A 13952-nucleotide genomic window follows, 5' to 3' on the forward strand; every position below is an offset into this window, starting at 1 on the left:
CACTATGCCCAACACTGGACGGCCTAGCCAGGACTGTCACCTGTGTCGTCAAAGACGTGTCAAGGTTAGTTGGTGGTGGTGACATCAGCCCTGCTTGACGCAGATCGCCTCAAACGCAGCACCATCCATCAACACCACGCTGACGGCCTACAATACAGCGCTGACCCTCTCTCACAGTGCGATCTCGGACGACCCGGCTGCCAGCGGTGCGTCAAATACGGCGTGGAATGCCCAGGATACAGAGATCAGCACGACCTGGTCTTTCGCAATGCCAACCCATCGACTGTCAAGAAGCGCAGGAAACGAGCGGCGGCCAAGGAAGGAGGTCAAGATGATTCTAAAAGCTCCTCACCGGCCGGCACCAGATCGAGCACGCCGGCTTCCCTTGTTAGCAACGGGGAAGCTACCTTCACCTTCGATTCAAAAACAGAACTGCTTCCATTGCCGGGCGATACCGTCTCGACAGCACTGACGACAATTTCGCGGCCCTTGACAGAGCACTGGACAAATCATTCCGTCCCAATCATTCTCAACGTATATTCGACGCTCGACTTCCTCCACAACATTTACCGAATCAATCCTCGGAACGGGCCGTTGGTCTGGGCTGCCCATCTCTTCACCCGAACCTACGTGACAAACATTCGGTACCCGGTTTCGGTATACAAGGAGTCAGAAGTGGAAAACCAACGCGAGCTGGGCACGTACTTGGGAAAGACTCTGAGCGCCGTCAACACAGCACTCAAGGAACCTGATGGCGCGTTTCGAGACGACGTGCTTGCCACAGTTTGGATCCTGGCAAATTATGAGGTTGGTGGGCAAAGACTATTGACAATGGACGAGGACATTGTGCTGACTACAGATGCAGCTGCTGGTTGGCTCACTAGGTCGTATGGAGCTACTGAGCCCCTGGCATCTACATACAAGAGGGCTTTACAGTATACTCAAGACGAGAGGTACCGAACAACTTTTGACGGCGGAGGGGAGGACTGCGTTTTGGCCGTGTTATAACATGGTGGTAAGTCTGGCCATGGTACCGTGACTGCATTGGAATCTCACAAGACGCAGCAAATCCAAGCCCTGGTCAGCAACATGGAATGCCCGCCAGAGTCAGGCGAATGGCTGGGCATCATACGAAACAACCTTTACGACGGCGAAGGTTTTACATTACACGTATCAGTCTTCATCACGAAATGCACACGCGTCCAAGCTACCATCCTCGATTTGCTTCTTCGTCGCGATTTCGCAGCCGCAGAAGAGCAGTACGAGTCACTTGTAGCACAGTTGGCCGAGGCCGAAAAGCACGTCAACAATTACGTCAGGACGGCGACCGACAGTACCCACGACATGGACGTCTATATGCGCAATCTTTACTACTCGGCTATCATCAAGGGCTACAGCTATCTCCTGATGTTGGCCAACTTCCTGACGCACTACGCACCTTGCAGGATAACACTGCATCAGCTTCGAGCACAGCGCACTTACTGCCTTCAAATGGTTCGAGCGGCCGGGCAATTTATAGTCGATAGTGTTCCATATTCACTAGGCCCTCTGGCGGCCGGCAAGGACAAGTCGCCAAAGGTGTTATTTGACGCCCTGAAGATGGTTTGGCCACTCACAGCTGTTTATATTGTCGGGGCTACCCTTGCAGAACAAAAGAGCGAGGCTGAAGCTGCGCTACTTTTCATTGGAAGAGAAGTTGGAGTCAGACAAGCGCTCAATACGTACCCGGGGAAGCTACTGCTTCCGCTTGAGGCCCGCCATCCGCTTGGATTGGCTCCCGAGGACGATCCTACACCGCCCTTTACAGACAGATAGCCTGGGACATGGTTTGGACCGGAGGAAACGGCGATGCATAATTTCGTGTGTGGTGTTTCCATGTCGAATGGGTAGCCCAGGTGTCTCTATTGCAGTGTGTGTGCTCCAGCAAATAACACTTGACAACTTACGACACGCCTCGGTAGCTGGAACGAATATTGTTCAAGTGCGGCGTTGGCGAGGCATGACGATTTATTATACCAGCCTGCTTTTTTTTTAGATATAGCCATGACTGTAATTTAGAAGCAGGAAGAAGGAAGGGTCTTGGGAGAGCCAGGGCTTGAAAGTGTTTCTCGTATAAATAACGGACGCTGTCGCATTTGATGCAGGACAGGGTCAGGCAAGGAATCGGCAAAGGAATATGGGACTACATCTAGTATCCTTGCGGACCCAACCCATTGTATCTTGCCTACGATACACGCTTGTCGATTTCATGGAACTCTTTAAGTGTAAGTTTTATGACCCGTCTAAAATCGGTCGGCAGTTGCATAGATACTAACGGGGGGAGCGAAGCGTCATTAGAGTCTTGTCTCAATCGCGCTCTCAAAGCCCAGAAATCAATTCCACTTTGTCAAGCGAGAACTTTCACTTCCCGTCGGTCTGTCTCGCGTCAAACCCATGGGCTTATTGGCGCTGCAAATGAACTCGGGGCACGGGCCAAACTCCGCAAGAAACATCTCTCGACTGACATGGCCGGCTTGTTCAACCTCGAGGGAGGGAGCAGATCTGGCATGTTGGAGGGCTGGGCAGGCTGGAGCCGTCCACTTCTTACCCATCTTGGTGCTTATCATCACCACAAGTTGTGGCAAAGCCGATTTTCCGTTTTAGGGTCCTGCCAAGCGTGGAGACCACTCCATACCGGACTGATTTCAGGATATGGATTTCTAAATGGCAGACTTCAGTTTGCCATTGGGGAGTGGAGGAGAAGAGGAGACTGACCTAACGACTTGAACTAACAAAGGTTGGCGCGGCAGGAGTTGGATACTGTCTTGCCTCTGCACCGGCTAACGCGGTCAGATGGACATGTCGGACTGATGTCATCCAGTAATACTAATACCATGCTCTCTAGGCCATTTCAACATGGGATTTACATGACAGTGCGACATGGTTGTTTTGCCGACGTCGTGGCGCTTACTGCATTACGCTAAAGAAAGCAAAAGACGGCTGTGGAGATACGGAAAGATGGACACCAGGCTCAAGTAATGGGTCTATGGACTGGGAGGACAAGGGCCGACTGGCGACACATGAGAGCAAAAAACAATGCCGTACTACTCCGTACAATAGTCCAGCTACACGGAACGGTGCCGCCACCCTCACCAGGATTTAGTCTTGGCCGTGCTGACAAGCGTCTTGGTGGAAGGCCCAAGGCGACGCTGCGAACACGAGGTTTCTCGACAGCTTGCCCCATTTCTTCCCAGGCGGGAATTTAGAATTTTTCTGCTGGTCAAGACTTTGTCGATCGCATAGTACCCGACTATGACCTCGTGGGCGTTCTGCGCACAAGCACGAACGAGGAGGACCCTTCGCGCCAAGCCTCACAAAAACCCGCGTCTCGTATCCGCCTTTGAAACGCATGTACAATGGGCTTTCCCTCCCAGGCTAGGGTCCCCGGTCCTCGCCCGAGTGAGGTCATTGTGCAAGAGCTTGGATCCAGAGAGAGACAACTGAAGTCGCAACGAACATCAACCATCTAATAGCTAGTCGATGCCACACAGCAATTGAACGTTGCAATCGGTCCAACTGCAGAGTTATCCTCCGAGCACTTTTCCAGGATGGGTAGCGACTCGCGAACCTTGGAGAGTGGATACGCAGATCAAAGTTGTTTGATTCCCATTCCTCTTATCCCTCCTAGTTGGGAAATCGAAAATGATCTACCGAGTGGTCCATATTATTGGACCGAACGGTGCCAGTGCCAGTGCCAGTGAGGAACAATGCTGAGGATTTTCGCCAATTTTCCGACTGGGATGCTCACGCCAATCTTCTTGGCCATCGCGCCGTTCCCTTACTAGTCCCTCCTCAATGGAGCATCTGGAGGGCTGGGGGCATCCGACGGCATTACTAGTGGCCGAGGAACGAACAATGAAACCCCATGCCCAGGGCTAGGTGATGGCGTTGATGGGAGGCCCAGAGCTGAAATGGGTATTTATCTGTGACACCACCAGTTTTCTTCGCGGACGACGTGCTACCCTCTGTTAATTCTTTGTTTCGCCATATGTGCGCGCTTTCTGTATCATCTGCTCTGGGGACTTTCCTTTTCACCCATCCTTACTTTTCAACAATAACCTCTTTTGTACTCGTTGGGTCCTTGGTCTGTAGTGACGACTCCCCTCGGGCGCCGTTTTTGACATCTTCTCTTTTCCACCATCCTTGAATACGGGCACGGCCGTCTGTCCACCTTTGTTGGAACGGACCAAGTCTCCCTTGACTTTACAAAATCTTTGCAAAAGGATAGTAATTTCTGTCCATACAACACCTCAGCATCAATGGCTTCTTTCGCCTCTCCGGCCGCCACTGGCACCCATCTTCAGGTTCCCGGCGCCACCTCCTCAGTCCCCGTGCGACCCAAGTTCAACTCTCACCTCACTTCGGATCGTCTTCGTGAAGGTGCCGGGCTCTATCTACCGCGTCTGTTCCAAACACCCAGCAGCAATATTCGCAAGGGACGCATCTCTGTCTTCAAAGAGACGGGCCTCGACGACTTGACTGCTTCCCAAGTTCCTGTTGCTGACAAATTCCTGGGTGTTGGCACTGCGGTTCGGGATCGCTCGTAACACTCGGACGATGCCGTTTTCCATTCTTTCAGCTGAGATGGTGTCACAGCGCCACACCATTGATATTCTGCACAGAGGAAAATGAACGAGGAGTGACTGGCTATTCACGTAGCTGCAGGGCGGCTTGTGAACTGGACTTCACGCCCGTTTCATATTTTCATTTGCTGTTTACTTGCGAGCAATCTTAACCAAAATACTGTCTTCATTTCGCTCTACCTTCAGGCATTTCCAGCTTTATGCATTGTTTGCGGCACGCCATATACTACAACTATTACTACTTGCTTAATATTTAATATCAGGATAAAGGGTTTGCGACGGAATGAAATAATTGATAGTGGGAGGGTAGTAGGCCGAGTACATACATATACCCTGTTTGCTTCGCAAACATCATTCGCTACGGCATTTGTATTTTAGACAATCACAAAAGAATCAACAGCATATCATCAGACTCATCCAGTTGTCGAGTTGCGTACCTTGGCATGCCGTCTTGGCCCTTCATGGCATCTGTTTCGGCATAGTGAACCGCATCATCCAGCGAAAACATACCGAGAGTACCTCGGCGAATTTATACTGTATACGCCTTGCGAGACGAGCGAAATGGACGAACCAGTTGATATTATCCACTCAGACAGCACAATTAAGGGCCAAAGCAAACTCGATTCATTATCATACAAAGCACGCCTCTTGAGTAAAGAAAGCTTCAAAGATTATCATCCATCCATCTGCTGCAGTCCATCAACTAGACCATCACATTTCTCGTCCGTAAACGCCAGTTTACAAGTAGTACGATTTTGCTCTTGTGATTTTGCTCCTTCATGCCTCCCGCGGCGGCGGGACACCGGGCTGCCTTGAAAAAAAAATTTTCCCCTCCTTGGGTATTCTACTCGTCCTCGCCAATCTGTGAAATACCCACGGGTCAGCATCATTCTCAAACAAAACGCCGCTTTGAAGCACGACATACCTTGGGCGCCAGGTAGAAGCGCAGATAACTGCTACCAGATACAAGGTACTCGACCAACAGGGGCACCTCGCTCGACAGGCAAATCTTGACCGTGGGCGACAGCGGGGCGGCCTTGCAAAAGTTGACGAGGTACTTGAGAGAAAAGGTCAGGGACACGGGCTCGACGAGATCAATCTTGATATCCATATCGGGCTTATCGGTGTTGGTAGTGCTTCGGAGGGTGACGGAACCGTTGCCAATGTCGCCGTTGCAGGCAAATTTGATGCCGTCCTTGCTGGCCTCGATGCTGACTGCACACACACGCGCGCGTGAGCGCGCATTGTTAGCGAGACGTATTCTCTCATATTATATCAAGCGAGGGACAAAGGCGGGGGGCAACACGCACCAGACTCAGACATGGCAGCGAGATCGGTGCAGATTCGTCGAAACTCGGCGGAGGGCAGTTCAATGGTGGCAGCGTACTCAGTGTTCGGAATGCCCAGATGCTCCTGGTCAATATCCATGAGTTTGAGGTCATACTCGCTGACTCTGTCGTTTGAGCTGCTCTCAAACATCAAGTTCAGCACGTCGGGGGCATCCTCGGCCTTGATGGTGAGTACGTCTTCGTTCTGGGCGGCGCGCAACACTTTGGTCAGGGACGTCAGGTTCACGCCGAGGGCAATGTTCCGGTCGCATCGGTAGGGCTCGAAGGAATCGCGCATTAGCATCATGGAGACGAGGGCCACGTGAGAGTTGTCCATGGCCTGCAGGGCGATGCCCGAGTCATTGCAGTCAAAGTTGCAGTCCTGGACGAGGTCCTTGATGGCCTCGACGACCTGATGGAACGTTAGTGAGAGCAACGGCGACACGGCAGAGCGTGAATCAGAATGTACCCTTTTCAGGATATTAGCTTGTTTGAGTCGTGCTTCCAACATCTCTGCCAGACCGTTAGTAACGATGCTCGTCCCGTCGAAATCGCCTGATCCAACGTACCGTCTCGAATCTGTGAATATGAGAGCGGGGAAAGAGATTCGGGGCGGTGAGGGTGTACCGCCAAGTCAATGTTCAAACGAGGGCAAAAGAGATTTGGGAGGTAATTCGTGAGAAACCCTGATTGCGATATCACAGAAATGGGTTACAGAAATCAAGTCAAAGTCAAGTGTGAGAGAGAAGAAGCAAAAGCGTGCAGGACGTGGCAAGCGGGCACTCAAAAATCACTTAACACGCGAGGGAAGTTGTGGGTAAATTGAGACGCGTCGTGGCGGGGCTCCTGTGTCGAATGGAGCTCGCACTTGGTTGTGACGCCAACATTACGCGGGGCATTTGCCCAGACGTGTTGTTGGCTCTTGGACCCGGAGCAGCGTCAACGACTAGCCCTTGTTTAACCTCGTCTGGCTTAATCTTCTAAAATACATAGTAAATAAAGCATGCCGCTATACATGTAGACAAAGTAGATACAGCCCATTAATATGGCTGGCGACGGCCGCAGGTTTTACACAGTCAACCCGCAGCAAAACTAGCCCTTTTTCGTGAAGCAGAATATTTCATCGACATTCCAGGGAGAGAAAAAAGAAAAAGAAACTATTTGCAAAGAACGTATCAACCAGCCTGACACCTATCCTGAACCGCTATCCATGGAAGTCCTGACATTGCCAACTTGCGCCTAGATTATGTCTGTGTACCGTTTGCCCAGACGATGCAAAATGAGAGATAGAAAGAGAGGAAGAGAGATAAAGGTCCACAGTCATCCATTTACAGCCGCCAAATGCTGTTTACATGGAGATGACTCGGTTTGCTGGAGGGGCGCTGGCACGGGTCTTGGGCCGCAAGTTGATAACCGTCTCCAGCTCGCGGAGCATGCCCCTGGTGGCATCCATCTGTTTCCGAGCCTGTGCCTTTTCGTCGCGCTCTTCCTTCATCTTGACAATTCGTTCTTCTCTGGTAAGTGAGCTCTTTGGTCGTGGGTGTGCCACAGCCTCGAAAACCTCGGGCGTCTCTGGCTCACTCGGCTCATTCACGTCTGAAGCGGGCGGTGATTCGCCCGTCAGAGCCTTGAGGGCATCTGCCGCGGTGCCTTCACCAACCGTCGTCAGGCCGCTGAGGGAGCTCCTAGGAGACAAGAGCGTGCTCATAGATGACAGTCTCTTTTCGTTTCTATCGATTCCCAGAGCCAGAGCAGCCTTGCCCTCCTCCCACGCAGACATGAGTTCCTTGAGGTCTGCCCCAATGGATTCGTATTGCGACATCAAGTTTGGCGCTAGTTCCGAAATATCGTTGGAGTCGTCTAGCGCGCGATCGGATTCTTCTCTCAGCAGGTGCAGCTTGGCCTGCAAGCCTCGGATGCCCGTTGACATCGAGTTTAATTTGCGCAACTGGGAGCGCCAGCGTTCCCTGCCCGGCGTTAAGGGACCCTTGGGAGTAGGAGGGTTAGGGAATGCTAGACAGATCAGTAAACACCTTTCTTCTAAAGTAGGAGATTGATGGGCCGCATAGTACTTACATTCAGCTTCGCTCAAGATGCCCTGGAGCTTTTGGAACGCAGCCTGCGTGGTTTCGTTGAGGTTCCGAAGCACTTCAACCGCCGTTGTCCACCGGAGCAGGTCGGATCCCTCGCCGTTGGCATCCAGGGCCAACAAGGCACACAGAAGCATTTTGCGTGTGGTGTGAAACCGTGCAGCTAGAATCTTCAGTGTCCGGAGTGACTCGGCGTCATCAAACTCGCCCTCGGTAAATCCTTGCAGAGCATCAGACATGTCCAAGTCGTTGATGTCGTACATGTCATAGTACTTTTCCAGCTCTGTTTGCTCGGAAAAGCCCTGGACCAGATTTGCCATTTGCATATAGGCATCCAATACATCTGCAAATGAACTCTTTAGTGCCCTCCGTAGGCGGACGCATTTTCTGGCCTGGTTGCGATCCTCTAGTCTGGTAATTGGGGGTAATGGGGCGCTGCTATCAAAATGGTTAGCACCATGTGATGAAGACCCCGAAAGAAAGAAAAATACAAGGGAGGGGGGAGAGTGGGTGAGAGAAAGAGAAAGAGAATAGCAAGCATGAACCGGCGGCTGCGTACATTCGATAACCACGAGAAACAAGCTCTACTTCCTGGACAAGCGACAATGTAGCTTCCGATGCGCTATCAAAATCGTTGGAATTGGAAACAAAGGTGGCAATCTCGGCCAAGGATTGCATTCGTCTGTAGCGAAGCCACTGCCGTCGCATGTATATCTGACCAAGAAAGGCTGCGGCCGCACACAAAACCAGGAGAAATGCCAGCCGTTTCCGCGTGACATACGAGGGCGCGTTTCCAAGAACCCAGCTTAGAACAACGGCAATGGCAAGGGCGCCGAGAATGGAAGCAAGAATCCCCTCCGTCGACAAAAGCGGTTGGTCGTGCTTATCGTCGCTGTTCGCTCCGGGCACGCTGGGGGCAGCTGGTCGATGACCCAGGATCGAGGTCCCGCTTAGCAACTGCGACGCGATGATGGTGTAGCGAAATTGCTCGAGAAATTTGGAATTGTCGGCGCGATCGAGGCTCGCCACCACGGCAGCCTATGGAAGGAAATTTTGTCAGTTGGAAAGGCGCAGGTTTCACGATATACCCTCTGCGCTTTGCGAGAAGAGTTTGGCCGTACCGAGCAGTTCCTCCTCATAGATTGCAGCCTTGTTGCCCCGAGGGCCCTGGGTACATCCGTCTGCAAGAGGGCCGGGCCTTTGGGTCGAAATCTCGATTTAACCATTGGTCGACCTGTAGGGGCAAACGGCGAGGGACTTGGCGGCGGCGACGAGTCGAACTCTGGCGAGGAAGGCCGTGGTGAGGCATTGACGGCGGCCCAGTCAGCCTCAGAACCGTCTCCCCCATCTACATTTCCGCATACGGGCGTTAGAACAAGACTGTATAAGGTTGTACGAGATTGGATGGCCGGCTTACCTTTGAGGTAGTCGGCTAGAGGCGACTCCTCATACACAATGGGTTCCATGTAGCGACTCTTGTGGTGCGGAGTGGGAGAATGACGGAATGACGTCGCAGAAGCGGTGACATGCACGGCATTGGAAGCACGAGGAATGCGCGCCCCAAGCCAGGTGAGGAAGTGCTTATTGCCGGAAGAATTGAGGAAAAAGAGAAAAAAAAACAACGAGAGTAATCAGTGGTAACGAGGTGTCAAATTGCGTGCTCTACAATACAGCGTGTCCCAATGACAAGCTGACTGGAGCAACGCAAGTCGACAAAATTATTCAGGGGACGTTGCCCCGAGATGGACGACAAGTAACCATTGGGTTCATATCCATGATCGCAGGCACGGACGGGGGGGGCCCTCCTTCCCTGGCGGTGTTTGTGGCTATGCCCGGAACGGCAGCGCCGTGCTTTGAACATTGGAGCTCCGGCCATTGACGGCCAACTGGTGTCTGCTGCATGCATGCTGAAGCTGGTCAAGTGTTTCGGCAGCAGCGCGACAGGGATCACTCACTAAACTACAGGGGCCCATCGCCTATGTCGACCACCAGTGGCACCAGACTGCAAGGCTAAATCCCTGGTCAATTTTGACATGATGCATGTGCCAATTTCGCCCATCTCCGCAAACAATGCGCCCAGAATCATGGCAAACAAAGGAGGAAAAAAGAAAAAAAAATCCAACACAGGGGCGCACATGCCAGGCACCTGTTTCTTCAACGACAAACGTCACATCCAGATGGCCATGCACAGTACACCGAAGTAGAGGAGGTGGTCCGTTTACTCAAAGAGACCCTGGTAGGATCGTCAGCCATGCCGAGGAACGTTCAAAGATCAAGTGTGATTTCCCCACACCAGATCGTCAACCCTTGCGTTTCACGGGAGGGACACACCCGAGAGCAAACCTGCTCATTGAGTTTGAATTAGACTTTATAGCTCTTGGTTGGTCACGCGGCGCGCGTCGTATGTCGCTAGGACGTCGTGTGAAGCCGCCACAAGACTTGAGTGTTGTATTCAACATAAGTGGCGGATGCCTTTAATCAAGCTGATCCTTTTGCATTACAGTCCACGCTGCCACCATGCCGACACCCACGTGTACTCCGAACGGTGTCATCCTTTTCGCTAATGATAGAGAGCCCAAATATCGTCTATTACGTCTCTTTTCCCACGCCGAGGTGTGACAGAAACTCGTATAACGGGTTGGCGTTTATGGAGAGGCGAGTGAGCTTGGCTTCGACCTAGGACTCTCTGGTCTGGGAAAGACTGGAGGACGACAAGGTGAGTGGCCAGGTCTAGGCAGTAATTGTTAGGATATCTACCATACTGTTGTCCGATGCTCGTTGTAAGTGAGGTTTTTAACGGCGATAGACGTCGAAAACCAGATAGCATCATCTTGTAATAAGGTGGATGAGAACAAGAGACACGTGTTGTTAAACTGGCCGCCGTATGGCGCCTAGGATAGCACGACAACGACATTGATTATCAATATTCCAGGAACGTGGTATGCCGTGATGTCGTTACTCTAGGCTTTGCCATTCAAACTTGAAGAATGGTGGGACACAACAGCGTTGCACATCGTCGGATCTGAGTTGCCTGCAGGCCATCGATTCCTTGGCCGATTTTATCATGACTGTCCGCGACTAACTTCTCACTGGACCATTTTCTCGGACGTGACGAGGAGTGTTCAGCGTTCTTGGAACTGCCTTGTTCATCGCTTTATCATGTGAAGCTACAAGGTTCTCCGCCCGTAGTAAATCAAGGTTATGAATGCTCCATCCAAGGTAATTGCGGCTTTGTCGAAAGAGCCGGATAGTGATGAAGCGTCAACGTTGGCGACAAATCAATCATCATGGGTCCTGCAGCGTCATAGTCGGTTTTCCACATTTTGCGACGCTGAGAATTACTTCATCGAATAATAAGCCTTCAATTTTGGCACGCATTCGGCCGTGCTTCTGTCTAGACGAGAGGTATCCTGTTTCGAGGCGAACGACGAATGATGAGGTTAGCATGGAGATTATTGCAAATCGCTGGTGGTGACCCCACACACACAGATGGACACGGAATATTAGCTTTGCCGATCGCCGAAGATCAATGCAGCACCGGATCACAGAGCTTCAGCAACAGCAAAGCAACACCACGGCAAGCTGGTGTACAGCTTCGCCGCTCCTTGAACGCAATCCCCAATCGATCCGGCCCAATGCCTACGCGGTCGCCAGCGAAAGGGCATCCGCCCGCCATTGTGTCCAACATTGGCATCTGGGTTACCGACGCCATGCTTCTGCACGCAGTTGAGCGATACCAGCGAGGTGTCGTGGCATCATGTCGACGGATTAATTCACACGCAGGGCCTCTCGAGAGCCGTCGTCGAGCTACGAGGCGACACATGACCGGCCTCATGCCAACTTCTCACCCTTACCCCCCCATCTGGCAATTTGGTGTTGGCCCCAGCTCATTGCAGTGGGAGGCCCCGACTACACAACAACACAGACAACAAAAACGTGAGCAGATTAGCGTGTCAAACATGTTCAACAACTTAATTGGCTGGCTCGAAAACGTGGGCTCTGCCGACAGGCCATTCATATCACCCCCAAGCCAGCGATTCGAGGCGGGAGCCGTCTCTGCTGAGGCTCTGGCAATCAACCCAGCAGTCGAGGCTGTCGATGTTCCCGGCCCGATGTTACAAGAACCCACGTCATTGCAGCATCTTCCCGAGGAAATCATTAAGCTACGGTCCAGCATCTTCGGTTTTGAGATTGTCGACAACAATACGTTGTTCAAACTGACAAAAACATGTCGACAGTCTCTTCGCCGTCGAGTTGAGCGTGGAGACTTGTCTGTCGAGGCTCTGTTGGCAGCCTTGGAACCGCTGGATTCGGCCTCAAAAAGTCGCATCCCAACCACAGAAATGGCGAATAAACTGCGCGCCATGATTCGGCGCTCGATCCTGTATGCCATGGTGGACGCGGAAAAGCAAACTCCCCGGTCTATTTCCCCTGACCTCTGGTTGGCATTCGTAGGCAGGGTGTGTGCTAGCAATGGCGACAATCATGATATCCAACTCTTCTGGAGACTGATGGCCGCTGTGCCTAGCTCAGTTGGAGAACGAATACCGCCCGAGAAAATACGCAACCTAGCGATTGCCTTTGTCACGACCCAAGCCAACCGACACAACCTCTTTGGTCACTGGTCAGCTCGGGCTGCTAGGTTTGGTCAATCCTTGGAATCGCTAAACGCCAGTCAGAGCCAGGAGCTCGACGCCGGCATGATAAAATTTCTCCTTCAACAGGATTGGATTTCCGAAAGAGCCCGACGGATGCGGTTTTCCTGGCTAGTGATCAAATCCTACGACAGTCAAACGACCACCGATGAATTTCTTCAGACTGTTCATGCTTGCAGCGGCAAAGAGCTCCAGTTACACGTTGTGCAGCTGTGGCAGGTCCTCGCCGCTCGACTTCATGCTATCGGAGCGTTGGATAATGAGGCGCACAAGCAGGTGCTGCAAGACGGCCACAACACCTCCATGAGCCAGCGGTGGACCTCGTTAGTGACTGCTCTCCTGACAACTAGCAACAGAAATTCGGCACTGCAGGAACTATGCACTATTTTGACCGAAATGGGTCAGTTCGACGCCGTGGTGCATGCCCTGACGTGCAAGCCTGTGCACCTTTTGCGACGAGATGTCATGGAGGCGCTTGCGTCTGCGTGTGACAACCACCAGCAAGCGCTTCAGCTTTACGACTCAATCGATCTAAGACGCCAGCCAGTTCGAAGACGACCGTTGTGGGCTTGGTCTGTATGGACCAAGTATGTCGAGCAAATGATCAAGGACCCGACTGTACACCCCATACGTATCTGGCAGGTCCTCAACCTCACCTCCAGACAAAATGAACCAGCCGTGGAAACGAAAGCCAAGTCGCAACTTTTGGACCAAATGGGCCAGTGGTTCGTCGAAGCACAGCACCTCACTGACCGCCAAGTGCTGCGCAATGTCGAGAAATGCATCTCCTTGCAGCGCGCCTTGACAGACGGTGTCTCGTCACAGATGCTCGCCAACTTGGCGGATATTATAACTCGAGATCTGGACAAGGGCCAACGGGGCCGTACTTCCCGCATGCAGTGGCTTCTGAGCATGGTAGCTCAGAATCAGGGCCAGGAACAAGCGAGCAGGACTGCGTCGGCCTTGAATGGATGGAGGGCACAAATCGAGCCGAGAGGCAGTGAGCAATTGTAAATACGTCATAGTAATAAATATCATAAGACCAACCAACCTAGGATTGAATGTACTGTCACAGTCGCATTACGCCATTGTTCACACTCATTCTTGTATTCTGTCGTGTCCCTGTATAGAGTAGACGAGTCCTGCTGCCTCAACCACCCATAAGGGGCCCGGTTTACGACAATTGGTGAAAGAATCTGCACGAAAAACAAGCACATGTGTATTCAGCTCTCAAGCATACCAAGAACCCGAAGAAAA

General features: G+C 52.1%; 5 protein-coding genes across 5 annotated transcripts; 3 read left to right on the plus strand and 2 right to left on the minus strand.

Annotated features, from left to right (window-relative positions):
• Window positions 1-4: 4 nt before the first annotated feature.
• Window positions 5-1815, plus strand: MAA_03918 (Zn(2)-C6 fungal-type DNA-binding domain protein; the record flags this gene model as incomplete). The annotated part of the gene is made up of 3 exons (XM_007821916.1): window positions 5-64; window positions 178-990; window positions 1066-1815. 3 exons carry the CDS (start codon window positions 5-7, stop codon window positions 1813-1815), a joined length of 1623 nt encoding a protein of 540 aa, XP_007820107.1.
• Window positions 1816-4298: 2483 nt separating this feature from the next.
• MAA_11244 (uncharacterized protein) lies at window positions 4299-4586 on the plus strand (the record flags this gene model as incomplete). The annotated part of the gene is made up of 1 exon (XM_011413224.1): window positions 4299-4586. The coding sequence occupies one exon, from the start codon at window positions 4299-4301 to the stop codon at window positions 4584-4586; it is 288 nt and encodes a 95-aa protein (XP_011411526.1).
• Window positions 4587-5466: 880 nt separating this feature from the next.
• On the minus strand, window positions 5467-6461 carry MAA_03917 (Proliferating cell nuclear antigen, PCNA; the record flags this gene model as incomplete). Its single annotated transcript, XM_007821915.2, has 4 exons — window positions 5467-5484; window positions 5548-5837; window positions 5933-6362; window positions 6420-6461. The coding sequence occupies 4 exons, from the start codon at window positions 6459-6461 to the stop codon at window positions 5467-5469; spliced, it is 780 nt and encodes a 259-aa protein (XP_007820106.2).
• An 837-nt stretch (window positions 6462-7298) lies between these two features.
• MAA_03916 (proliferating cell nuclear antigen) lies at window positions 7299-9506 on the minus strand (the record flags this gene model as incomplete). The annotated part of the gene is made up of 5 exons (XM_007821914.2): window positions 7299-7963; window positions 8027-8478; window positions 8600-9078; window positions 9162-9388; window positions 9458-9506. 5 exons carry the CDS (start codon window positions 9504-9506, stop codon window positions 7299-7301), a joined length of 1872 nt encoding a protein of 623 aa, XP_007820105.2.
• Window positions 9507-11474: 1968 nt separating this feature from the next.
• Window positions 11475-13709, plus strand: MAA_03915 (uncharacterized protein; the record flags this gene model as incomplete). The annotated part of the gene is made up of 1 exon (XM_007821913.1): window positions 11475-13709. One exon carries the CDS (start codon window positions 11475-11477, stop codon window positions 13707-13709), a length of 2235 nt encoding a protein of 744 aa, XP_007820104.1.
• Window positions 13710-13952: the final 243 nt, after the last annotated feature.

The sequence above is a fragment of the Metarhizium robertsii genome (assembly GCF_000187425.2).
Source record: "Metarhizium robertsii ARSEF 23 chromosome Unknown MAA_Scf_5, whole genome shotgun sequence".
NCBI classification, from domain to species: domain Eukaryota; kingdom Fungi; phylum Ascomycota; class Sordariomycetes; order Hypocreales; family Clavicipitaceae; genus Metarhizium; species Metarhizium robertsii.